The 27,821-nt window shown below is 41.8% G+C and overlaps 1 protein-coding gene across 1 annotated transcript in view; it reads left to right on the forward strand.

Annotated features, from left to right (window-relative positions):
* The first annotated feature begins 5,379 nt into the window (after positions 1–5,379).
* Positions 5,380–27,821, forward strand: part of cacng2a (calcium channel, voltage-dependent, gamma subunit 2a) — a 72,648-nt gene continuing 50,206 nt past the window's right edge. The window contains exon 1 of the mRNA XM_044181365.1: positions 5,380–7,241. Within this exon, the coding sequence (XP_044037300.1) occupies positions 7,016–7,241 (226 nt within the window). The 5' untranslated portion in view covers positions 5,380–7,015. The remainder of the gene's footprint in view (positions 7,242–27,821) is intronic.

Raw genomic sequence — 27,821 nt, forward strand, 5'->3', positions numbered from 1 at the left:
AAGGAATGATTACAGCAACTAATAACTCCTTTAAATGTACAAGTGGGCATGTGAGTAATGTTTTGTAATAGGTTCAAAAGTCTTTTAAAGGAGCTGTCTGTAGGATTTACTGGCATCTAGCGGTGAAATTGCAGGTTGCAACCATTTGAATGCCGCTCGCATCACCCTGCCCTTCCAAGCTTGTAGGAGAAACTACGGCGGTCGCGATAAACGTGAACTGCCCTATCTAGTACCAGCGTTTGGTTTGTCCATTCTGGGCTACTGTAGAAACATGGCAGTGCAACATGGCGACCTCTGTGAAAGGGGACCTGCTCCTTCGGTAGATATAAACGGCTTATTCTAAGGTAATGAAAACACAACGATTCTTATTTTCAGGTGATTAGACACTAATGAAAACACACTTATCAATATCATATTCCATTTCTGCCAATAGCTCCTCCTAAATGTTACACACTGGACTACTTTTAAACTCCAGATATCAGCCAGACATATCCACTGCAAGATTGAGCCGCTCGAGTAATTCTTAAAATACTCGTCAGATTCTGATAACGTAAGCGTATGTTTCAGATTTAATCATTATTTTTAAGGAATGTATTTCATTTTTATTAGGTACACCTAGCTAAAAGTAATGCAGTCTAATACAACAGTCCTGCAATGAATCCTCCTTCATGAAGGTTATAATGTTCAGTTATTGTTGAAACTGTTTAAGAGTGGTGTTGATTCAACTTTACGATAATTTTAGAGGCCGCAGTTTGTGGTGCTGTTATACTGACAGGTGTTTCTATTATTTTGTCCACCCCAAATGATTTATATCCATGAGGGTAGACTAAATAACAGAAACACCTCTCTGTGTAACGAAATACAGACCAACAGCACCACAAACTATATCCCCCAAAATGTATGTTGGCAAATATAAATATTGTAGTACACACTGTACATGTTTTATAGACTTCACTTGTATGAACTTTGACCCTTTCTTTATTAATATTTTTGTTGTATTTGTGTTTTCACTTCCAGTTCACTTCAGGTGAAGTTCATGGCTATGGCTATCCTTGATAGTAAAAGTTGTTGTTCATATCTGAGATATCCTGCCTTACATATCTTTGTCTTCACTTAATAATCACATCTGAAATATCATTGCTCAAACGTTTTTGGTTAAAAGATTATTATGAGTCAGTATGATATTATCTGTTTGTTTTTTGGTTTGGTTTGGGGTTTTTTTTTTACCCCCAAATATCCATATCGTTATTGGCCTCAAAAGTCCCATATCAGTCTGGCTCTTGTCCTTTTTTACCCTGACAAAAAAATTGTGTGAGTAATACTGAATCTGAATTTTTTCATGGAAATGGTCCACCTCAAAGATAATGAGGAGGACAAAATCCTGTTGGTTGCCAGTTTAAAATCCTAAAACATATATATTATGCATTGTTAAAGAAACATCAAATCCAACCCCTTCGAACTACTCGCTGTGCAATCTAATTTGTCTTCGTGGAGGGAAGAAATGTTTTTAACCCTGCAGACCAGAGGGCCCATGGGTGCATCCTCACCCAGAGCCTCCCTCTAATCAGGTTCAATTACTGAGGATAGAAACGTTCAAAGTGCGACCACCTTTTAGAGAGCCTGTGCTGTTTTTCCCTCCGTCTCTCTTCTTTTACTCCAGAGGACAATTTACTGGAAGCACTCCCTGAGCCAATGCCTGTGGGGCGCTCTAACAAGGCCCCGATTAGGGCTGGATATGCAGCTTGCTGAGTTAATGTCCGATTGGTATAAAGAGTCCACGTGGGACCAGTGTGGGTGCGGGTCTGGGACCTGATTTGCCTGTCAGGGATAATTGTTTAATGAAAGCGAAGGGTGTCCCAAATCCTGGCAGAGAGGGAGAATCAGAGCGGTCTTTAGTCAGAGCTCAAGGTCTCTCCTCAGGGAAAAGTGTTGCAAGAGAGCTTCTGCTTCAACAAGAGATTACTGTAGGATTAACACTGGTTTCATAATGTAGTTGTTGAGCAACAGACTTTGTGAAAAGGGGCAAACCTGGACCTGGAAACCTCAGCGACACACTACACAGATCTTTGGATCTATTCCTGGCTGTCGCTGATCAAAGTGAGAGCGTAGAAATGTGTGAAGGAAGGAAAATGGGAAGTCAACAGTGGTGGAAAGTACATTTACTCAAGTACTGTACTTAAGTACAATTTTGAGGTACTTGTACTTTATTTAAAAATTTACATTTTATACTACTTTAGACTTCACTATAATTCAGAGGGAAATATTTAACTTTTTACTTCACTACATTTATTTGACAGTTATAGTTCCTGTTACTTTGCAGATTAAGATTTTTACATTCAAAATAAGTTATAATGCATTGTTATATAATAAACTACAAGAGTAGTAAAAAGTACAAATATTAACTACTTTTTTAAAAAGTAAAACGTTAGTTAACATTAGCTCCAATTAGGTACTATATTAAAATGCTGCGCACATGTTAATGCATCATTATTAAACATATACAACAATACAACACTGATAGAGGGTATTTTTTGATAATTTTGATACCTTGAGTACATTTTGCTGATAATACTTCTCTACTTTTACTTAGGTAACATTTTGAATGCAGGACTTGATCGTATTTCTACAATGTATACTTCAGAATAAGAATACTTCTACCACTGCACTTGGTAGGAGGAATCTAGCCATTCGCTTGTGCTGGTCTAGGTTTTTCAATTTTGTTTTTTGACTTCATACTCTCTGCATTAAACATTTCACTCTCGTACATGCTTCAACATGCAGCTACTCAGCGGCTCAGAAATGCTAAATGCTGAACTAAGAGAAATCAGCCTGTCCAAACATGTCTCTGACCGGATCATCTGAGTATCTGACACGTGGCCCTGAGGCCAGAGAGAAGCATGATGATGACTTTTTTCACAAGGAGACGTCCAACCTGCACAGGCACTCTCTCTGACGTTGTTGGTTACATGAGCAGCTGCACATTTTTCATCCCCATCATCAGAGCTGTGGGTCTCAACCCAAAAACAAAGCTTAGCTCACGACGCGCTGACACAGACACAAATGCAGACGATGGCAAACTCTGACATGAAAATGACCACTTTTTGAACATGGAAGCAGCCATCGTCCTATGAAGTCTTTGATGAAGGCACTTAGCTCATAAAAGTCAATGAAAGAGGAAATTGTTAGGTCAGTAACTTAATGTTCAATGGTCTTAAGCCCTTTGGGAAATATCAGTTTAAAAAGTAGCAAAAAGAAGACTTACACAAATCCCCTGGGCGCAGTAAGGTTTCCTGCCAGTCAGACACATGTAGGGAGTACAGGAGGGTTTTCCATAGAGAATTATTTCAGTGGTGGAAAGTACTGTGCTTAAGTACAATTTTGAGGTATTTCTGTTTATGTTACTTCTACTCCACTACATTTATTTTACAACTATGGTCACTAATTACTTTTCAGATGAAGATTTTGCATAAAAAAATGTATAATAAGCTTATAAAATGCACTGCCCAAGATTTAACCAGGGTTAGGGTTAGCCGGTGGATCTCAAACAAACTTTTGGCTTGTGACCCCTTACAAACAAGCAGTTAGAGCCCCTTATCACGTTTTGAGTCTATAAGAGTTGTTCCACCAAGGAGACTTGTAAATACACAAATATTACTTCTAAATAAACAAACAAACAGATAAATCGCCCAGGCCGATGTAGGCTATCCGGCGATATTAGCTTATTGCAGACATATCGGTATTGTTGTATGTGTCGGCCGTTAAGTAACAAGAAATTGCGATCAAGAAATACCAAACTAGGTTTGAGGTCATTTATAAACAGTCTCACCACTCAACAGTTTGTCCACCAAAGAGCACTGACAAGTTGCTTTTTCATGCACCCTGCTGCCCTCAGACCCTCGATTTGGATAAGGAAAAACTCCCCAAACAAAACCGTTAACAGTAAAAAAAATCGGAAGTAACCTCGGGAAGAGCAGAGGAGGGATCCCTCTCCCCGGACGGACAGACAGGAAATAGATGTTGTGTGTACAGAACAGACCAACATAGTAAAATCACAGTATGGACGCTCAGGGTGACACAGTTATAGATAGATTGTGAACATATATGAAGAATATGGATCCGGGAGGACGTCGAGCAACTCCAGGTGCCGCCAAACAGACCTGAGCCACACCGCCTCCTCTCCACCATGGAGACCTGGAGGAGGACAGACTGCACAAACACACCGCAGGCAAAACTCAAGCACAGCATTCACACAGACAGGAGAAAACAGACAAACACACACAGAGGGAGAGAGACGAGAGGAGAGGCTGAATCTCCTGGAGGACGAAGATCCAGATCCAAAACATCTGGAATGAGGCACCAACAGCCAGGCGAGAGAGAGGTCCAGCACAGAGAATAGAGACAAGGAGGACAAGATAGGGGGAGAGAGAGGTAGGCACACAGCTTGGACACAAACAAACTGAGGGGACTGAAAAACAACAAAGATGTTACAGTTGGGAAGAAATTAAACATGCATGAGAGATCAAAATGCCATTGAAAATAATTTTGCAAAGGGCAGAAAGGTTATTTTATTAGTTGTAGTAAATACGTTTGAACAGCAGGGGGCGACAAACTCCACGTGGAGAGCAGAGCTGGAGGGAGCTGTCCTTTCAGCACCACAGCCTCACACACACACAGACACACACACACATCATCTCTGTGCTAATACCGCACACTAGTTACATAGGAGTCGGTCATTTTTTTAAGAACATGATGAATTCAACGAGTTCAGAAATTCAAACCATCAACATGACCAACATCAGACTCCAGCCTCATCCTCGTTGCTAACTGCCATTCATGGAGAATCCTGTAATCAGAGGATGACACCATAGCTGCCTTTAAAGCTGTGAGCTGCAGCCTGAAATCGCAGTTATTAATGACAAGAGCGAGTAAAAAGCGAGAGAAGTGAAGTGAAGTCAGACATTTAGTGAGATTACTTCAGGGAAGAGTGCACGAGAGAGTGCTGCAACAATTGGACGGGACAACAATAACCTATAAAGGCATAAATCTTAGCCTGTGTGCACAAATGCAATTCAGTAACCCCCCCATCTACCTTTCCAAAGGGAGAGAGTCCACCATCGCAACACCCGCTCCTTCCGCCCCCCTCCACTCACAGAAACGGAATTAAAAAATCTTTAATATCTTTCCAGCAACTGCCTCCATTGCTGCAGCACACACACACATACACACACACACACACACACACACACATACACTGTGGGCCTTTTAAAGCGTCGCCAGAAAGAAAGAAGTAGAAGAAGAAAAAACTAGCCTGCAGAATTAAAGAGCAGCTTCTTTACACTGACATTACTCCTCATCCGACAGAAGAGAGTCTAACCTGAACGCACTGAACGTGCAGCTCCGCTGACATCGTGACAGCACCAGCTCTGTCTGTGGATCTGTGCAAGTCGCTCTCCCGATTGTGTAATTTTTTTTTCTTCCTGTAAGCGGCCAAACCTGCATCCGAGAGCGCAAGCAGAGAAAGAAGAAGAGGAGGAGGAGGGGAAAACAGGGGGGATTGCAACATTCATCAGAATTTATTTTTCTTCTTATTACATGGCGAAAGGGCTATACAAACGGGACCGTCCTGGGTGTGATACTGCCACGGTGAATTTGGATATCCAAGCAGCAGCGGCGGCGGTGGCGGCGGCAGCATCCTCCTCCCTCCACGGAAGAAGCATCCTCGGCTGCGGCGGCGCCCACACCGACTCCTCGTCCTCCTCCTGCCGGCTCTATGTCGAGTGATGGTCGGCTTGCCTTGCTGGATGCTCCCCGCTCTCTCCGGATCGTCGACCGAACCTCCTCTGACCGCAGACCCCCATTTTCGGCGGAAACCTTCCCAGAGCTATAGGGCTACATATGGAAACTGGGGATCAAAATTTTAGGAAAAGGAAAATCTACGCGGTTAATTTCATTTTTTTTAGGTTTTTATCGGGTTCTATCTGTTTTTGTGTGTGTTTTTTAAAGCCTGCTAATTAATTAATTTATTTGTTGAGCCTTGATTTCCTCATTCCATCGAGTGCAGGGTTGATTTGTGAGAAGCCAGCGTGATATTTTATTTTAACCCCACAATAATAGGTCGTTATAAAACACCCCGAGAATTACTCTTATTTCCTCTCGACAGGACTAGAATTCGTTCATTTGTATACTCTCTTTTGTTTCCCCTAATATGATAGATTTCCATGTTGTCCTTCGTTTCCCTCCCCAGTTTAATATCTCCTTGCCTTTTCCCCTTTTGACTAACAAAACTCATTAGAATAATAATAGTAATAATAGTCTTTAGAATAGCTTTGGATATAGTTATAATTTTGAATTCTTAGGCAATGTTATAACCTCTGACTAAAGTAACTGTAACTCACTGTAACAGACATATTGAACCGTTGTACTGTAAGCCTGCCATTACTCTAGCACCCCCCCCCCCCCCAACCTGTGCTCCATTTGAGCTCATGTTAATTCAGCTCTGTGTTTAGCTGTAACCTTTACAAGTCAAGAAACAGGATTTTTTTTCCTTTTCTTTTGCAGGCCTGTAGAGAATAAACCTCAGGTTGGTTTATCTCACTTCCATTTTTAGGCTCGGCTCTGCCACTACAGGCTTTAGGACATGATTAATCCTTTATAGCTCAGTGTTATTATTCACGTGTTTTGCTGCTACATCTGCAGCTGAAGGCCTGCTGAAGGGCTGTCATCCTCTGCATACCTGCTTTTTCATCTTTTTTGAGTACAAAAGTAAGAACAAACAGAGAGGAGAGACATCACTGTCTCTTCCTCTCTTCCCCCCCAAAACACCTCCTGCCATCCTCAGTTTTTCTCTTGTTTTGGTCCTCACCCAAACGCAACCATAAGGTTCCTACCGCATCCTCCTCCTCCTTCTTCCCTCTCCTTCCGCTCGAGTATATCCCGTTTTTTCGGTTTGGTTTGGTCCCGCAAATTTTCAAATATTTACTTCCTGTACATCAAGAGGAAAGGGGGTCCCCCTTTCATGGAATGCGGAAACATGGGTCTGTTCGACCGCGGAGTCCAGATGCTGCTGACCACGGTGGGAGCCTTCGCGGCCTTCAGCCTCATGACCATCGCGGTCGGCACGGACTACTGGCTGTACTCCCGCGGCGTCTGCAGGTCCAAGTCCATGAGCGAAAACGAGACCAGCAAGAAGAACGAGGAGGTGATGACCCACTCGGGCCTGTGGAGGACATGCTGCTTGGAAGGTAAGAGGAAACACGGCCTCTCTCTGCTGCTCAACAAACTTTCTCAACATGGTTTCATTTGTGGGTTTTAAAGCTGTCAGTGTCTTCCTGGCAGGCCACAACACACATGTCTACTTTTCCCTTCCATGCCATGCAGTGTGAGGAAGCACCTCAGTGGCTCAGTTTCCCCACATGAAATGCACAGCTGAAGGGTGGTGAGATTATTAAATGGAGAGAAAAGAAGAAAAATCCTAATTCTGCTTCCACAATTTATGTTTACTGTTCTAACTTTCCTCTAGTTTTTGCTTTTTCCCCCAGTGAAATACTGGATCGTTTGACTTCTCACAAAGAAAAATCACCTTTCGGTTGAAGTGACAGATGCCAGTAGACACTGCTTCATTTTAAGGGGTCACAAGGGGAAAAAAACTTGGATATGGATCATCAAGACTAAAACTCTCCACCTAAATCCAGACTAATATAGTTCTTTTTGGGTGTTGCTCCTGTGGGCAGGGTGAAGCAGGTTTCTGGTTGCAGCCTGAAGCTGTTGCATAAAAGCCTCCTACACCACTCTGGAACAGTTTCTCTAGTCAGACATTGGAGTTTAAATAATGAAATAATAACATATTCACGAGCTGTAGGGAGGAACCTTCATCATATATCAGTCTGATGTATTGGCAAACCAATACACTGGTCTAACCCTAATTAAGGGACGCTGCAGGGGTTCGGTCCAGTTAAAGAGGATGTGACGCTGGACAGGGTGTTTATTTTCATTATGAAGACCCGAAATTAAAGTCATGGCAGCAGAGATGCAGTCACTTCTGTCAGTGTGCCTGACCTGTCTGACAACCTTGATGATGGCCAGGCTTAACGCTGCTCATCATGTAACCTTTGACCTGGCCGTGTTCGGTATACCCTCTGAGATGTCTCACAGCCTCACGTCCTGAGCACAGGTTTGGAGACGACCTCCCGCGTCTGCCCCATCAGACGGAGGCGGCGTGTTTCCTGCCAGTGGAGGCATTGGGTGCTGACTCTGAGTGCGGCGCTGTAACCTTGTGAGGGCGTAGAGCATTACAAATCTGCTCATCTTCTTAGCTGTGGAATCCTGAAGGGCCGCGGTGTCCGACTCAATGCTCCTCTGGCTCCTGCGATAAGCAGCCAGACTCTGTGCACCTTCTGTTCAAAGCTTAATAACTGGTTTGAAGTAACAAGTCCAATTTAAAGTGGCTATAATCAATATTTTTACATTAACAATGTATCAAATGACAACGTGAAAACAATGTGAAAGGGTTCGCTCGTAGTGATGCGAGAATTATCACCTGAATCTGCTGCATCCCTCGGCTTTACCCGCTGAACACTACCTGCTCAGCAGCAAACAGCAGACAGACACAGTTAGAGACTAACTCTTCAACATAGTGGAGCATTTAGCAGCTAAAGAGACAGATATTTCCCTCAGGAGCTGGTGGAGACCAAACACAGAGCTAAAAGAGAGAGAGTATTGGACTGACATTCATCAGGTGACACAAACAAAACTCCTAATGAATGATAATGTTGTTCCGTAACTGCTGGATGTGTAAATAAGCAACTGTTTGCAAACATTCACCATTCAACTTGGTTAGGTAAAGTTCATCATTTGGGTTAAAATGACCACTTCATTAAGGTCAGGGGACCTTCGTTGTCACGGTTAAAACATTAACCACTTTGACACAGTGGCCTCCTGTGTCAGAGTCTGCGACAGTCTCTACCTTTGAGTGGGACTTAGTATCAGACCTCAGTACTTTCTGATTACCGCATTGTGTCCTTGCCAGTATCTGTCCAGTACCAAGAGTTGGCTCTGAATGCTTGGTCAGATTCTTAGTCTTGTTTACAGATTTGATCAATTTTTGTATTTATTCAGGCAAAGTTCTCAAATGTGAACAAGAACTTCAAAATTGTACTTCTGTACAGTAATTATTTACCATTGGTGTGTGTGAATGGGTGAATGAGAGGTTAATTGTAATGTGCTTTGGATTAAAGCACTATATAAATGCAGGTCATTTACCGATTTGTAAAATGGGGGGAAAGTGTTCTACCAAGCAGAGTAAGCAAAGTAAGTATCTATACTGAAATTCAAATATCCCATTGCCACCGCTATCGAAGAAGTTTCATTTGGTATCCACCTCGACTTCTGATCACAGTGTTTACACCTCAGCTGTTCCTGAGAAGCTGCTCAGGTGTCAACAACAGAAAACTGTGGTTTCACTGGTACGACTCCAGATGTGAGTGTGTTTGTAAGTTTGTGAAGGTGTCACAAAGTGTTTCTGGGAAAAGAGCTCAGGCAACCTTGCCTGAATAGATAAAAGAGATCACACTGAATGCCGATACAGTGCTCTGGTGTATTAACTGTTCCTACAAGGCCTACATTAATGCACATAGGATTAATCACAGCTGGAGCATAATTGTGACAGTGGCTGGCCTTTATCCCTGCCAGGCCATTATTTAATTGGCAAACAAAACGGCAAAGAGTCGAGGCTAGATCAAAACATCACACTCTTGGCTTGGTGTGTGTGTATGTGTCGCTTTTGTATCGGCACAATGAGCCTCTCCCTTTGAATCCAAGATCAAAATGGCAGGAAATAAACCCAGATTTGTCATTTGTGATTCATGAATGATCCCCGACCCAGAAGAGGCAAGGAAGTGGAAAAAGGGGGCCAGTGCATTTACTTACCAGGGTCAGATTCATTTAAATTCTAATTCAAATGACTTCCTGCTCAGGAAATTGGGTCTTTAAAAGCAAATACATTTAATTATAGGTAGTTTGCACATTTTAGACCAAAAATCGGGGGAAATAGAAAAATAGAAAAGTACAGAGCGGATGCAGCTGGAGAGAGGCACAGATAAGCAGGCTGCGTGCTGCAAACCCAGCCTTGTTTCAGCATAGATAATCAGGAGGAGTGATATCAAGTTTAACATTTCATATGTTAATTAGGCTTCAGTTTGCAGCTCAGCTCAATTAATTCAAAGTGCCGAGATGACTAGTATTCATCTTTCCCCCAGCTTTCCTCAAATGAAGTCTGGTGATCAGGCAGCGACTGAGGCTGCAAACGGTTGAAGTAGTCACTCCGTCCTTATCACAGCAGAGAACACAGACTGTGTTTGGCAGCGCAGGCCCACACATCCTGCTCACCGAGTGGACACAGGTGGGCGACGGTTTGTGTTTGTATAACCAGCTACTGGAGAGGAGAACCTGTGAAAAAGCAAAATGGGAATACCCACACTGGGTGCTTCAACACCTCGACCTCTGCTTCACTCACTGCTTGTCAGAGAAGCACAATAATCTCACTCCTGGAAAAAGAAAGGATTGTGTATCTGGTACAAAAGTGTAGGTTTGGTTTCAGAAGTGTGTGGGGGGCAAAATGAAGTCAAATATACAGTGTGTGTGTGTATATATAAATAAATATATATATATATATATATATAGTATATATATTAGAGCTGTCCCATCCCAAAGTCCGGGCATATTTGAATGCATCAGTATCGGCTAAAATAAAGCTGATCAAAATCTGATTCTTTCTTTACTGAACTCTGCTGTGTTTTGTCCACCTCAGCCTGCTAGTGTTGCAGCGCTGCTCTGCTTTACCACAGCTGGGCTCTACAGTGAAGCATTTGCTCCATATGTGAGTGAACATTAGAGTCTGTGATAGGGCGGAACAATATGCAAAAAAAATCATATTACGATTATTTTGACAGATATTGCAATTGCGATATGAGTCACGGTTTTAGTTGGGATGGTAATTTTTGCATTTCATTTTCACTGAAAAAAATATAATAATGAAGCGACGCCTGCGAGCTAGTTCAGGCAGTCAACTCGAGCTGCACTGCATACACATGTGACATGCCTCACACTCCACAGTCATCTACCAAACACACCCTCTCAGTTTGGCAGTCTGTTTAAGCTGAAAAAAATGTCCCATCTCTCCCTCTGTTCAGTCACACCACTGCTGCCCTGCATCAGTATTGTTGCCCGTTCTTCATCCTCGCCACCATCCCAGCATCCGCCTTCAGGCTCTGACTGGGGGTTTAATATATTTGCTCCTCCCCAATATCTCTATGTAAACATATCTGCGGGGGTGAAGAGGTCGGAGCCTAGACACCAAACTCTGATTATGCTCAACTGCTGTAATAAACATTTCAAACGTGAGTTGTCTGACTGAAATAATGATGATATGATTTTTGCTGGGGGTCTGTACCAAACAAGCCTTACGTCCGGAGAATATGATTTGTAGGCCGGGACATCTCTGTAGCACCACAATGCTTCATCTATAATGGTATGTTGTGACATATTTTACCTTTATCAAAAAATTGCAGCCCCTGCGATTTGGAAATTTCGCTTGGCCATATTGCGATTTCGATAATATTTGGATTAATTGTTCAGTCTGTGGATGTGAGAAATTATTTGGGCACACCTGTGATTGAGTTCAGATACAGAGGTAGACAAAATACACGGATTGGCTGAGCTACAATGCTAATAAGCATTAGCAAAGAGCAGTGTACAAATCGTTCAGGTAGCATTCTGTTCCCCTTCAGATCGTGTTTCCCTCCCGTTAGAATAGTGTTTCCAGTAGTGCCCCCTCCGCGGTTGGGGTTAGGGGTTAGGTTGGGGTCATGTTAAGCATCTCAAAAGACTACCGGTTGGGGTTAGTGATAGGTTCAGGGGAAACAGACTTCGACAAAACATCGGCACTGACCGTCACTTTCAGCCAGTCAAAATGACAAATGTGGCTGGCAGCAGGTCATGTCTGCGGCCGCTATGTGAAGTCCGTGAGTAACTTGGTGACAGGCTAATTAAATTAGCCAAAGATTAAACTTGGCTATCTGCAAGCCGGTGTCTGTACGCGTCAAAGGTAGTTTGTGAGGGAAGACCGCCACTCTGTAACACCACTGTACAATTTCGAGTGGACAGAGTGTTTCTATAGTTCCAACAACTCCAACAGAGTGAGACGTCTGATCTGTAGCGGATCGTGTCACATCAGTTTCAGGAGTCGCATTCTCCCAGCTAATCATTCGTTCGTATCATAGCAATAATTTAAGTTCATAAACTTAATAGTTTTGAACCATGACCTTCAATATTTGGATCAAGTAGCTTGTGAAATATAAGATCTGTCAGTTTAAGTAGTCTGCAGCTGTTATATCAATGTGTCAGTTACATATTTAATCAACATTATCCTAGTATCAGGTATCAGATATTCAACATTAAATTGAGATCAAGGCCAAAAATACTTGATCAGGACACCCCTAATACACACCAGTGGGAGGATTTGCTGCCTTTCTCTGTTTTATGTCTTTGTAATCTGAATATATTCGGGCTTTGGACTGTTGGTCCACTAGACATTTCAAGATGTCGCCTTGGGCTCTGTGGAATTGTGATGGACAATTTGCACTATTTTCTAACATTTTATAAACTAAATGATTAATCGATTCATTGAAAAAAAATGTTGATACAAATCCAAAGTTTAATATCTGAAAATATAATATTAATGTGTCACAACATTTAATTTGGTAACTTTTTGAGCTTCCCTACAGAAGTTTTAATGTCAGTCAAATGTCCACTTTTATGTGTTCTGTGTTGGTTTCCCTCCATGGGATATTGATCAAGACACAGTGAACAGTTTGACTCCATGCTTTCAGCTGTTTCATTTTATCCGCTGCCAAAAGCCAGACGGCAGCTCGGACTTTTTCAGTCTTTGGAGGTAAAATCTGCGCCTCTTGATCTTCTGCTCTTGATGTTGCAAAGTATTTTGGAAGTGTGCAGTTCAGTCTTACAGTGTGGAAACAGCATTACAAGTTTAGTGATTGTGGTCCCACAAACACAGTGTGGGTGCAGAGACAGCTGTTGAGACATGAGCGGTGCACACGTAAACATGTGTGTTGCTGATGAATTGGGCCCCGGAGGCCGCCGCTCCTCCGTCCTATCTGGGACGTCTGTAAGAGCAGCCGCTGTGCCCCCCTGTGCTCTCAACCAGGTGTAGCGCTCTGCGTTTGCTGCTAATCTGAGGCATTCATCTTCATTACAGCGCCGCCCTCAGGCTCCACAGTGGCTAGGAGGAGAGAGACAGAGTCAGGGAGGAGGTGTGGGAGACAAATGGGGGACCCTGTGATGAAGGAGGGCCACAGTGGTGTCTGAAGTTTTATCTTTTATTACCTGTTGTATGAAGAGACGTGTCGGTTAAGGTTCATAATTCAATGTGCTTGTTCTCTTCCCTCGCAAATCACAGAGACCTAAACTACAATATGTGCAGTGCAATTTCCTGCAGTGCACATGATATTGATTTTTAGGTCTGCGAGTAATGATTATTTTCATTAATCTGCTGTTTACTTTTCGGATTATTTATTTCATCTATGAAATATCAGAAAATTGGGAGAAATGCCCATCACAGTTTCCTAAAGTCGGAGTCATTAACTCTTCAAATTGCTTGTTTTGTCTGAACAACAGTCCAAAACCCAAATATATTAAGTTTATCTCACATTTGAGAAGATAGCACTAGGTCATTTTCGGCGTTTATCCTCAAACAAGCCTACAGCTATGCTAGCAGCTCTGTGAAGCTGTTCTGTACAGCGGTGCTTTGAGCTAAATGCTAACATCACAATGCTGACAATGACAATGCTAACATGTCGATGTTTTTGCAAGTATGTTTACCATATTCACCATCTTAGTCTAAATGCAAAGTAAAGCTGAGGCTGATGGGAATGTCATTCGTTTTTGGAGGTATTTGGTCATAAACCAAACAAAAATCTTGACCTGATGATGGCACTAGATGAATTCTTGAGGCATCACCAAAGTTATGACAATTCATCCCAAGCGGGACAGGAGCGTCTGTCCCAAATTTCATGGCAATCCATCCAATAGACAGTCCTTTACTGTCTTTGCTATTGTTTATGCCTTACATATAGGCTTCTGTAAATCAAAATATGATTGTGAAAATATGATACGCTGTTGCTCATAAAGCCTTTTGCTCTGAGCGCAAGATAACAGTCGACGGGAACGTGGATGAACACAGCTGCGTTTTTATCATCTCAGAGCATTTTTAATCAACTAAACCGATGTTCGGGCACTAAGAGGACACTGTTGAGACAGATTTTAGTGATTCAGGATATCAAACTCCAGTGGAAATTATGACCTCGAGAATGCTTATTCCATGTCAATGAAACACTTATTGTCTTCTTTCTCCTTTAGACTGTAGATGTAAATTTGAGTTGTAGCCATGGCAAGTCTTTGTTTTTACATGCATCATGCACTAAAGTCTTCTTCACCCAACAGAGATTATTTAGAAAAATGTGCTTTCCTTTTTTAGCTAAAATGGCTACCACTTCGGTATGGCCTCCCACAGTTCCTGTCAATCACCACAGATCACAGTTCACACATCCTGCCTCATGATTTTATGTATAAGCACGTGGGAGTATCAATGTAGTGTACATTCATGCATTTGAAAAAACGTGGGAGTATTTTGTGTGTGTGTGTGTGTGTGTGTGTGCATATACGTGCTTTTCTTTTAAACATACATGTTTGAATGGTGATGTTTGTGAGTGTATTCTTGTGTGTGTATATGTGTGTGTGTGTGTGTGTGTGTGTGTGTGTGTACAGCAGAGAGGCAGGATGAGAGGCAGGCCTGAGATAAATGCAGATAGCAGAGCAGAGCGGCAGAGAAGTGTGGGATTAGTCTCATAGTCCAATCAGATAAGGATTACCCAGCTGGAGTATGCCCACCCAGGCTAATGTCCTGGCCCCAAAGTGGCATTACACTGTATTATGACACCGATCCACTGTGCATCCAGTTGCACGGGCCAGATTACAGTTAGTCACAAGTTGAGAGGAGCGTGGATGGAAAGTGTATTCAGGGCCTCGCAGCCACTTGTTGAAGTAGAAACTGAGCCTTCTCTCCTCCGTCAGGATGGTGTCACTACTCTGAGCTGCCGCTCCCCCTCAGCTGATAGCAGCTTGTGTAAAGTGCACTGCACTGTCACTCTGCCCTGCAGCTGGCGATGGATGGGATTCATTTTGCCCTCGTCTGCCTTTCATTGGAGCTCCTCTGAGACTGCAGACAGTCACTGCCGAACACAACTGTTTTATTGGTCTCCACCTTGCCCTCTCTATTGCCCACTAAGGCCAAATTACAGGCCAGACATTACTGGATTAGGCTGAGGCCGGAGACAGTCTGAGAACAGTGCAGGACTCTGGCCTGGTCGTATTGCTGTTGCCATTTGTTATAATTCTTCAGTTACAGCGATTTGCATCAACAGACTCTGGTACCCGGGTATCAGTGAAGAGTTCATTGATTGTGTTGGAGCACAGCCTCAGGTCTGTTTAGATTTGATACCAGTGCTGTTGGTGTAGCACTTTAGACAAAGATAGCATGTTACATTCCTATAAATAGTTCTGTATTTATGATTTAAACTGTTTTATCATGTTGTTTTTCAGTATTATTTAAATTATTCTCCAACTGACCTTAGGGGCAGCCATTTTAAATTTGCATCACCTCTCCCCAGATTTCTTCTTATTAAACAAAACCAAGAGTCTTAACATAAGACAGAAATATAAATATGTATCCTGGGTTGTTGAGCAAGGAAACACCCAAATGCATCCATCATTAGTATTAGCATTGGACGTGTATTAGCATTTTATTCCACCGACTGAACAGCAGGTTCTCATCACTTCAAATTAAAAAAACATTATATCCTGAATGAAACTTGAGAGGACAATGAAGGTTTAAAGTACACCCTTAGAGAGGAAGGAGAGACACCATTATGATTCCCCCCTTGTATATTAATAGTCATGTCTTCATGAAGCAGCATTTGTCCGTCCTGACAGAGTCGCTGAGATGAGATGGACAGTAGACGGGTGTGATGGCATGGTAATTGGTTTAGTGTATGATTAATGGCTCGGATGACTTTGGTCGATGGGAGAGGGGCTGTAAACTTCGGTGATACTCTCCCATAAATGCTGTCACCCCCCAAAAAAACCCTTCCACAGTCTAGAGAGTAAGAGCCACAGCTATAAATGAAAATAAAAATAAAAGAACAAGCACTGAAGATGGGACATGTGTCAAAGAGGAGCAGCGTTTCAGTTACTACATAATAATTATCCCCTCTGACCCCCGACACATCGTCATCATCACAGCCAGCAGTGCATGTGTGTACTTTGTTTTGTGTGTGTGTGTGTGTGTTTGTGGCTCTAGCCTTGATTTACACGTGTTATTTTTAGCTGCAGTTGGTCCTGTTGGGTGGGGTCTATCTTTATCCTACATGACCAGAGAACAAATCAATACAAAACATACCCTGGGCCAGTCTTTGTGTAAGCATACTGTGTGGCACCAGAACATGATAGGCAAGGACTGTTGACTGTCTGCTAGCGCGAGCATTTCCATTTGAAACAGGATTTTGGCACGGGACAAAATGCAGTTCAAATACGAACAGAAGCTTGAAGGAATACTATCATCAACATCATCTATCTATCTTGTTGGCTTGAAAAGTGGCTCTATTGCAACCAGTGTAAGCAAAGCATAGTTGCGAGTGACAGATGAAAACAGCTTAGCAATAGCAAAGGCAGAAATATGACTGTCTGGAACATAAAAAGGATGAAGGTGGACAGAGATGTGAATAATGCTGCAGAGTGGTTTGAAAAGTTTTACATTTAGGTAGCAAGCCACTTTTCAAGCTTACAGGCAGGCAATGTTTCATAGGTAAAGGAATAGTTCAAAATTTACTTTACTGCCACAGTTAGATGAGAAGATCCATACCACTCTTTTGTCTGTACGGATATGAAGATTCAGCCAGCAGCCGGTTAGCTTAGCTTAGCATAAAGACTGGAAACAGGGGGAAGCTCACTAATTAACACGTTATATGGGACGGTGTAGTCCCTCATTCGTCCAGGAGTGTTCTATCGTAGAACACGACTACGACTGAAACCTTTTCTATGATAACACGTTATATGTAAAAACGACAGATTGTGGTATTCTCTGGGGGGGGTTTATGTACCCGACTACTTCTTGGCTGGGACCTGAAACTTCCTGGGGTCAACGCTGGTTGCCTGGCAACCTCACGGTGACGACAAGACTGGTAGGCAGATTTTGTTACCTTCAGACAGAGCCAGACTAGCTGTTTCCCCCTGTTCAGTCTTTGCGCTAAGCTAACTAGTAAAATTCAAATGTTAGACGAGTGGAAAATATGATGTCATTATTGGCTGAAATCTTCACATATGACGACGAGGGAACGAGGGATAAGATTAATTAGATTGTTATATACAAATGCAAGAAAAAGATTTGTTATTCTTATAGGCATACGGAGGTGAAATGATTTGTCTATGACCGTAAACTGAATATCTTTGGGTTTTGAAGCAAAGCTCAGACAAAACAAGGCACCACCATGGGCTCTTATAGGCATTTCTGACTATTTTCTGAGATTTTATAGATTCCTTGATTAATTGAGAGAATAATCTGCAGGTCAATCAATACTGAAAACAATCAAAAATAAACCACATACAAGTTGACCAAGCTTTCCAAGCCACTGCATTACTCACAGCTCAGAGGTCAAGAGCAGAAGTAGTGAAAATGTGTCGTTAACCAGTGTAATCAGACTCCACAACCATCGTCTTGTATTTGCTCTCAGCTACTGTTTATCAAACAAATGTTGTTCCCTTGAAAATGTAAAGTTTCCATGTTAAAGTGGCTTGAATAACCTCTCGATTTTCAGTGAGATTGCACTCTGATTACATAGAATTGATCCTCTTAAAATGAAAGTGTAATTACCAGCAGACCAATCTCTGATTCCATCGCAGCAGAGCTCCTCTCTGTTCCACTTCACCGGCCGTATCCTTAAGCTGTGGAAACATCCCAAAGAGACCCTGTAGTAAATGATAATTAACTGCAGATACAATCCATTCATTTTAAGGAGGTGCGATTCGCTCCTTTTTTTCCCTGCAATGGCACGGAGAAAGTACGACAATCTGCCTTTTGATTAATTGGTGGTGTCCGTGGTGCAGTTCATTTGCAATCTATTACACCGTATTTGCTTTGTGTCAGAACGCAGCCCAAACACACTGCATCATCTCCGAGTCTGGGGGAAGGAACAGGAGCAGAGTTGGAGTCTGTCTGGTGGTTTGAATGTACGACCGCCAGCTGATAATGATACTAATGCTAATAATAATAATAACAGTAATGATTGTGTAATGGATATATCACAGCTGTAAGGATTACTTCTTTAACCCTGATTTATTCTCTCAGAGCTCGTCTGTGTGTAAAGGGTCAGTTCAACCAAATCAAAAGATATGTTTTTTCAGTTACTTCTAGTGCAGTTTTGATTGGGAATATTTCTTCTGTAGTGGGACTTTTATCTGACAAAGAAACAGTTCCAATGAAAACTGTTACCAATGAGTAACATTGTTTCTGTAAAGACACACTGCTGTTGAGAACTGATTAGTTAGCAACTCTTTTTCCAACTGTTTTGTTAATCGATAGCTAATTTTAATCATCTTTTAAGCACAAATGCCAAACATTTGTTGGTTCCAGCTTCTCAAACATGAGAACCTGCTGCCTTTGAGCTCAAAGCTCTGGGAACTTGTGATGGGCATTTTATTTATCAAATGAAAACCTTGACGTAAAACCAAAATGGTCAGCATGACTAGATAGAGTAAATATGTGATTTTTAGTATGAACTAACTGAATACTAAAATGATTGTAGTTGTTTGTTTTTATTGTCACAGTGATGAATTTTCATGCATACCTCAGAAAGAATACCTGCTGTGCTGCAGTAGCTTAATGGGATCCTAATAAACAAACAAGCAAACAGAGAGGCGACAGAGATGTTCCCACCTCTGCAAAGCCCTCTTAGCACCTAGTGGGAGAGCTGCTGACAGCTCTGGTCGCAGAGTCTCAGGCCTGGGCCGAGGCAGGGGAGGGCTGAAGGTTCCTGTAGCTGAGCTGTGGGTCACCGCCCGAGGCCGGGTGGAGGACGGAGGAGGACGGCTGGAGGTGATGCCAGCAGGGCAGGGTCTGAGTATGACAGATGGAGAAGTGAACACAGGGCAAATATAGAGGGCAAGGAGGAAGGAAAGAGATAGCATGATGCACTTCTACAGTAATGTTACACAGCCGGTAAGAGTGGGTGAAGGTGATCCAGTCCAGATGGCTCAGGATAGTTAAGTTTTGTATCTGTACTTAAAGTGTATATACAAGGCTTTATGGTGTATTTAGATATGAGATGTCTTTGGACATCCAATATGATCGATTTGTTTTCTGTGCAACAATGCAAAGAAACCAGACAGCGTTGTAATTTCAGACAGACAGTTGATCTGATGGGATCGATTTTTATCACAGTTTAGGAGTCTGCACTGCAGGGCAGAGGCAATAACAGGTTGTGTTTTTCACCTGTGGCCTCCATGTTTAGCTTACTATCAACCAAAAAAATGACTTGGCATGAAACTATCTATTATTTTCATTATCAATTAATCAGCTGCTTATTTTTTTGATTAATCGTTTGTTTGGCATTTTTGCTTGAATGAGTAATCGGTTATCAAATTAGCTGCCAATTAATTGACCAATCATTGCAGCTGTAAATAAACATTTTTGTGTTTATGTGCCCATCTTTTCTTTAAACCCATTTTCAATGTAAAATATTTGGATTTTTTAAAAGTATTAGATCTGTTGAAACTGATTTTCACTCAGATTTCATGTCCCCTCATCATCCATCCAAAAGTTGTTGTTTCGAGCTGCAAGAGGACACTGATCGCAATAGTTTAAAATGCTGTAATTAATAGAAAGTAAAGAAATAAATGTGGATTTTGTACTACTGTCTTTCCAAGTAATACAAAAATAGAATAAATGGTTGTTTGCACTACAAATTCTGTTTTATTATATTTTATATATATATATATATATATATGAGAGAGAGAGAGAGAGAGAGAGAGAGAGAGAGAGAGAGAGTTTTATTTTAGTCTCACCCAGCTATTTGTATTTGTTTTTTAATCCATGCTAGCAGCTCTGTGAGGCTGTACTCAGCATACAGTGGTGCTTTGAGCTAAAACACAACTTGGCTTAGCATGTTAGCATGCTAACATTTGCTAATTAACACTAACACAAAGTACAGCTGAGGCTGGTGGGAATGTAATTAGTTTGGCAGGTAATTGGTCATAAACCAAAGTATTGGACAATTCATGGCAATCCATCCAATAGCTGTTGAGATATTTCAGTCTGGACCAACGTGGTGGACCGACTGACTGACCGACATCACCATCCTTGACAATAACTGGTTAAATAATGAGTGTTTGCTCTACAGATTCTATTTTTTTAATTTATATAGTATTATCTTATTTTACTTTCAGCTAGATATTTGAATGATATGAGATTGTTTAATCCACTTTCCAGACTGATTTTGGTAAAATAAAAAATTTTAATAATGAAGTAGGTTTGGTGTCTTCAGAGGTATGGCATGTCCATTGGCGGCCATGTTGATGGCGAAGCCCCGGAGTCACCAAACTGGCCGTTGTGCCTGCCTCCCTGTCTCTGAGGACGTCAGAGCTGCCTGTCAGTGTGACGCTGCTCAGATGGTCATGTTTACTGCACTCCAGAGTGAGTATTTACTGCAGTCGACAGGGCTGGCAGACCCCACTGTCACAGCAAATGGTGCTGTTGGGAAAACAGTTGTAATGAGACTGTATCGGTCAAATGAGACTACTGAAAACCGCTTCAATCCAGAACACAGAAGTAGAAGGAGAAAGAGACAAAAGGTTGTTATGTCACAGTGATGAGTTCATTGATGAGGTTAATCTAAGAGCAGTGGAAGTTGACATTTTGGTTTAGTTTATTTTGGTGTCCATTGGGTAGATCTTCAAACTGCACCACAAAAAAAAAAAAAATTTTTTCATTTTAGCAAAAGTTGAATGTGACTTAACTTTAATTGATTTAGACGCTGTTTGTTCTATCACTCACACGTCTAGCAGCTTGACAGAGTGAGTTGGGTGTTTAACCTGAAGGATGATGATTTAATAGGCTTCCTACAGGAAATGATGTAAACCTGGTGTCTAGGAAAGGCTGGCACTCGATTATTCATGTCTGTGGAGGTACATACTGTGACTCTAAAGCTTAGCAGCTGAACTGCTGACGATGCTGCTGATTTTTGCCAGGATAAAAAGACAATGCCACGCTAATCTGTGGATCAGAATGAATCAGGGAATTTGTCAAAATGAAGTCTCCGCCGTTATCATGCTACATCCTGATGTAGGCGAGGATAAGGTGTTGCTAAGTCCACTGAGGAGGGTGATGTAATTTCCAGGAGAGCATGCTGCTTCTCTCCTCCCCCTCTCTTCTGTCCTGTGTGTGTGTGTGTGTGTGTGTGCAGACATGTATGTGAGCACTCACCTTCATGTCTCTGTGTTTCTGAGAGCAGTAAGGAACAGGATGAATTTTTAATGAGGAGCAGCGTGGCTTCCCTTTGCTCCATCAGATCGCTTTCCAGGACAGGGAGTCTCTCATGATCATAGCAGCATGCACACAAGCAGCTCTGGGTGAAAAAAGGCAACACACACACACACGTACAAATATATTTTCACCTGGAAATGTCAGCAGATGTCATGCAGATGTGAATTGCAGATGTTTTTTCTTTCTTCTCAGCAGTGTGACACTGGGTGTTGCTGTGAGCCTTATAGTTGTGTGTTTGTAATCAGCCTGTATTGTGTGTGTCTTTAATGTGTCATGCCGTGACACACTGAGGGCCTACGCTGCTCTGGTCTTTAGGATGACTGCATGAACAAGTTGTGAAAATGAATCTTTTATTTACCCACAGTGTTCTTCATACCACTCGCTCCGGGGCAGCTCGGCCACAAAGTCAGAGCACAACTAGTATTGAAGGCTGCATGTCTGGGAATTGAAATAAACTGAATATAACAGCCTACAGGGCTTCCCTTCCCAATCCTCATGTTTGCATTGATCACTGAACAAAATCTAATCATCTTTGCCCTAGATGGCGCCATGCCAATTTGAGTTAAGACAATAAAATGGTGAGAATTAGCAGAGCAGTCTGATTAAATTATGTGAAATGAGCATGGACTGTGGTGTTGAGGGCATGTGGACATTATGTTCTTCACCATGATTAAACATTTCAAAAGCAGGGATTGAACATGCAGTACAGGGCTGGGTGCTGTTTGAAATCTTTCAAGATAAATGCTAATATAACACTCCAGTTCCGTATTCTGCTGACTGTAAACGCATTTTTCTATAACACAGAAAACTGGCCTCTCAAATGCTTCAGTGTTTAATGTTGTAGTAATACAAACAGCCAGGATTATTGCTGAAATAAAGTACAGTATTAGTACTATTTAATATGTAAACAAGAATAAGAAACTGATTAAGCATTTGGGGACAGCTTTCAGCACCTTGCAGTCAATGCTGCAATCACATAACATTAACATTGGCTCTAATATTGAGCATGCTGGCTTACTAGCATAGCTTACTCATTAATGTTATTAGTTAAACCTGTGCTTTGCTTGCTGTGACAAGACAAAGTATTCCTGTTGTTTCTAATGCAAAAGAATTAGCAAACAATTACGTGTAGACATGTAACACTGTTGTGGAGCTAAAGATAATTTGTTTACAGTTACAGAAAAATGTTTTTGTCACAGTTGCAGGTGCATTACTTGATTTTTGCCTGTAGGGGGCGGAAATACTCCCAAACAAACTCACAGAAACACAACCCTGATAAACCACCTGTTTATAAAGTTGTTATAGCTAAAGTATTACCAAACAGTTGACTATTTACACATCCGGCCAGTACAGAGCAACATGTGCATCCCTTTGCAGTCATGTTTTGTGAGTGATGTAAGTCAATATTTACTCTCCTTTTTGCTCGGGTTTGGTCTCTACCAACTGCTGAGAAGAATATCTGGCTCTTGAGTTGGTAGATTTCTTCACCAGCCACTTGGTTACTTGGCTCTCTACTATTTCATTGACTTCATTCAGTTTCATTTTGTCACACTTGTGCTGCATTCACATCACATTGTTTAATAATTACAAGCAACCACGTCAGAAAAGCCTCCTAGTTCCGAGTCAGGGATATCGGTATTCTAACAGGGATGATATCTCACATGTGGTGAAATGAACTTCAGAAGTGTCAACAAACTGTTTGCAAAATGGCTGCAAAGCCACCCTTTCTGGCATCTAAATAAATTCCAATATTGACACTAATACAGTCAATTCTCGTCATTTCAAAGGAGCTTTATACAGTTTGTTTGTTTCTGGTTTCACTGTTAACAAACCGCTCCAAACCCTTTTTTACATTACACTGCAAAAAAAGATCATTTAGGCTAGTAACAGGAGTAAAGACCTTGGAGCACTTCCAAGTCGGAATAATGGGAGGTTTTCCTGTTCTTCCCATTCTGCCGACTTTGCGTGAATGCAGCATTGGGTTGTCTGAGCTTGTTAATGAGAATGTATGTAATAATGATAATGAGTATGTGTGAGCTCGAAAAATCAAAACACAGAGTTAAAGCAGCTAAAAGCTACAGTTTTGTGTTAGTTCTCAGTGGGTCTGGCAGTAGTAGCAACCATTTGACATTACACAAAGTCATTTGATTCCATGTTTTGATACAGTTGGTCGTCAGTCTTTTTTTTTTTTTTACATTGTTGAGGTCAGAGCAAGAGTAGTACAGGTGTAACTAATAACATTAATGATAAGCTGTGCTCAATATAAGTGCCCCTGTTAGTCATGCCAGCATGTACAATACCAGGATCCTGGAGGTGGCTCACGTAAATGGAATGCAGCCATTATTAATGTTATCAATTACACCTGTGCTCTTCCTGCTATTGCATGTCAAAATATGTGCAGAGAAAATTATCTATTGATCCCAAGTCAGAGTTAAAGGTAAACTTATCCACACACTCAACGTCCAGATTTATACTCTCGGCTGGAATGGATCAATTTGTGATTCTACAGAGCCAGGTGAACAGAGACTAGCAACTTCCCTCACAACTATGGAAGAATATGGACTGTTGGTGTGTTCCATGGATCTTCTAGCTTTCATCCTACAGTGCAGGTTTGGTTAAACACTGTAGCTATCAGAAAGCTGTTTAATGGATCCTTTCAATAGATTTTTCAGCACAAATAGTCCATAGTAAAAGAATAATTCATTATTTTGTACTTAGATTGTAGGCTATAATGTAATTGGTGGTACTGTTAGTGACAACTGGCTTTGTAAAGTGAAGCAAAAGTAAATACTAACAGTGATCTTGTTTATCGACATTCTTCATCTAGAAGATTTTTGCATCTCTGCTCCCGTTTTCTTTGTTTACGCCCCTCTAATTCACCCGTCATATTGCATATGTGTTAATTCATCGACTGTCACTGCAGCTGTATATATGCCCTTGAAAGGTCACTAGAAAAATGGACATTTGCTGATCACTTCATTTCTCTCATTAACTATATGGAGTTAGACAAGCTCTCTGTGTGTGTGTGATTTTCGAACAGCAAATGTAGGTCATACTCTTCTCCCAACGTCAAAAATGTGCTTGTAGTACGCAGAGAGACACGCTAGTCACTGCAAACGCTAACCACATACAGGTTTAATTAAAATGATTACCCAATAGAATTAAGTGCCGATCACACGGCTTCTCATCTCCTCTAACCCGACCCCCTTCCCTCTTTTTTTCGGAGGCCATAATGTTAAATTTCCTTAGCAGCTACATGGAGATTTAACTGAAGAGAAATACACAGGGAAGGATGGGAAGAGGAATCAAAAGAGGCAGTGAAGAATTGGCGGGGAGAAAACTGTGTTCAAGACGACGTTTGTCTTCAGGCCGTGAGAGGATGGGAGGTATGGGGGGTGGGAGGTGAGGGATGGGGGTGGGTGGTGAGCACACACAAACACATATAGACACATACATACCCAGCAGCATTTACATAGATGGATTAAATGGATGAATACATGCCTCTATCCATCTAGCCATCTTGCCTGCCCTCCCTTGCTGCCTTCCCTTAAACTGCCCTTTTTTTCCTCTCTTCCTCCTCCCAGCATGCCGCGCTGCTCGCCGCTGCAGCAGGGCAAGAGATGACATGTGGACACTCAGTGAATTGCCAATCGCCACCGAGAGAGAGAGAGAGGGGGAGAGAGAGACTGAGGGGAGGTGGTTTGACGCATCCAGACTGCAACCATTGGCTTTTTTTTTCCTACATTAAAGATTAGAAAAAAAGAACTGCAGAGAAGCACTACACTGAATACTGGATGTATCCCCCCCCCCACTCCGCTCTCTTTCTCCTCTCTCCAAGTCTCTCCCTCCTCACCCCTTTGCATCTCTGACCCTCTCTCACGCTACCTCACCCTCTCCCTCCCTCTCTTTCTCTCTCTCTCCCTCCCTCACATACTTTCAGCTCAGGAAGAGAAATCAATAGCCACAAATTAATCATTCTGCCTTGGGCAGTCCAAAGGAGGAGGTGGGTGGGGGGGTGAGTGGGGGCGTCAGAGAGTGGGGCATTTAGAGAGCTACAGAAAGGTATTAAGAGCGATTTCTAGAGACGCTAAGAATTTGGGGATTTTGGGACCACACATACACCCCAACTATAAGGAGAGAGTGTTGAAATACTGCAATAGATGTGTTGAAACTAAAGCAACAAAGCTGTGAACTGGAGTTTGGGGGGAATTAAAGGGACAACAAGGAAATCCAGCTGCAAGAGAGTTGCCACTGTGAAAGTTTACTTTTGGAAACATAATTTGGGTTCTGTGTTGACTAGTGTAATAAAATGTGGCGTTGCTGATTTGATGGTAAGTATGCAGGTTGGTCAGTTGGAAACGGGAAATGATCAGTGTCGACTAATAATGCTCATAATCAATTATTTCTTCATGAGCTCTTTGTGACACCAGAGGACATAAACACAGTAACGTGCAGCATGACTTCCTGTCAGTCATCAGAAGTTGATTGGATCCATGTAGTGCTGCTGATGTAGGATGACATCACCAAAACTGTCCAATCACTGAGTTTCCTGTCTGTCTGTATGACCTCATGTTCACTTCTCTTGGTTTGTTTGTAATAAGTCAGTGTGAACACGAACCAGACCAGAACTAAAAGGCAAGAAGGTGTGATGTTTTTACTTGGTAAAGGTGTGAAAGCGACCTAAGTGCCTTTCCTTATAAGTAGTGCACAGTAACCTTTTGCATAAGTTTGCAACCTTGCAGCAAAAAAGAGCCAAACATTCATGGTTGTATTGTCTCACATTCAGTCTTAAACACCTATTTTTCAACAAGAAATGCATTAATGTGTACATCGCTTTAATGGTAAAGGTGGAGGTAATTTTAGTTACTTAATATACAGCTGGGTAACTAGTGGATTTCCACCCGGGGATCAATAAACACTTTGTAACCTATAATAATACATTAGTATTACATAGTTTTTTCTTTGTATTATTTTGTATTATTAATCTCAATGTGCAAAGTAACTAAAGTTATCAAATAAATGTAGAGTAGTAAAAAGTACAATATTTGCCTCCGAAATGTAATGGAGTAGAAAATGGAAATACTCAAGTAAAGTACATGTACCTCAAAATTGTACTTATTACATACAGTAATTGTGTAAATGTCCTTTACTGTCTGTTTCTTTCCACCACTGGTGGCTGTAGTGCTCTATGCTAACGTTCTTGCACCTGCTGTATGTGTATGCTGAGTTTAGTATGTTTAGCACAAAGCACCAATCACATACTAAAGACACATGGGTGATTTTGATGTCTCAGAGTAAGTTGACAAATGGGACAATCTTGCCAAAACTTTGTGTATTTCTTCGATGCATGGTACATGTTGCTGCAAGCTGGGTGATCATGTAGCTCAGGCATGTTGAGATGAAATGGATCGGGCCTGGTATGGAGGATATGTTCAGTGTCCTTCATACAACAGATGAAAGACATTTGAGATGAGGGAGTACTCCATGGGGGAGTAAGGAGGTCAGCCCGTCTTTTCTCTGACGACCTGTATAGTAAGACTCTCTCAGGCACGGCGCGACGTGGATGCTCAGAAGTCACTATTCATTTTCGATTTTCCAAAGCACTTCCATTTTATGACACACGTTTTGGTATATTTTAAAATAAGGGTTGAGACATCATAGAGTAAAAGTGAATAACTCTGCATTTTAGTGCTAAGATATATTATACTGCCTCAGACAATTCAGTTTGTAATCGTGGGCATAAAGCAGCTGTCTCAGTGCTGGAATTTGTCTCTCCTGCTGATGTGTGATGCCGGGCTGAGTTACAGTATTGCACCTCAGAGAATTTACTGTAATTGGCAGAGATGGGAAAGGTGACTTTGATTTTCCGATCCCTAACAGTTATCTCTGCTTTAAAAACGGACCTCGGCTTTGGTGGAAAAGCTTAAATATCTTTCGGATGAGTCCACAAAGTCAGTGTGCCGTTTGCTGTCGATGGAGCAGCTCCAGGCTGCACGTTTTGATGACATCAGACTATTTGGCTCGGAGAGAGAGTTTCACGATCACAAATATTGATCAGCCTGTCCGAAGCCCTAGGAATCATGTGAATTTGTAAACTGAGTAATGTTTCCACTTGAGAGACATCCAATAGTATCCAAGACAGCACAAGATTTGTAAT

This window comes from Siniperca chuatsi, linkage group LG21, assembly GCF_020085105.1.
Source record: "Siniperca chuatsi isolate FFG_IHB_CAS linkage group LG21, ASM2008510v1, whole genome shotgun sequence".
Classification (NCBI taxonomy): Eukaryota; Metazoa; Chordata; class Actinopteri; order Centrarchiformes; family Sinipercidae; genus Siniperca; species Siniperca chuatsi.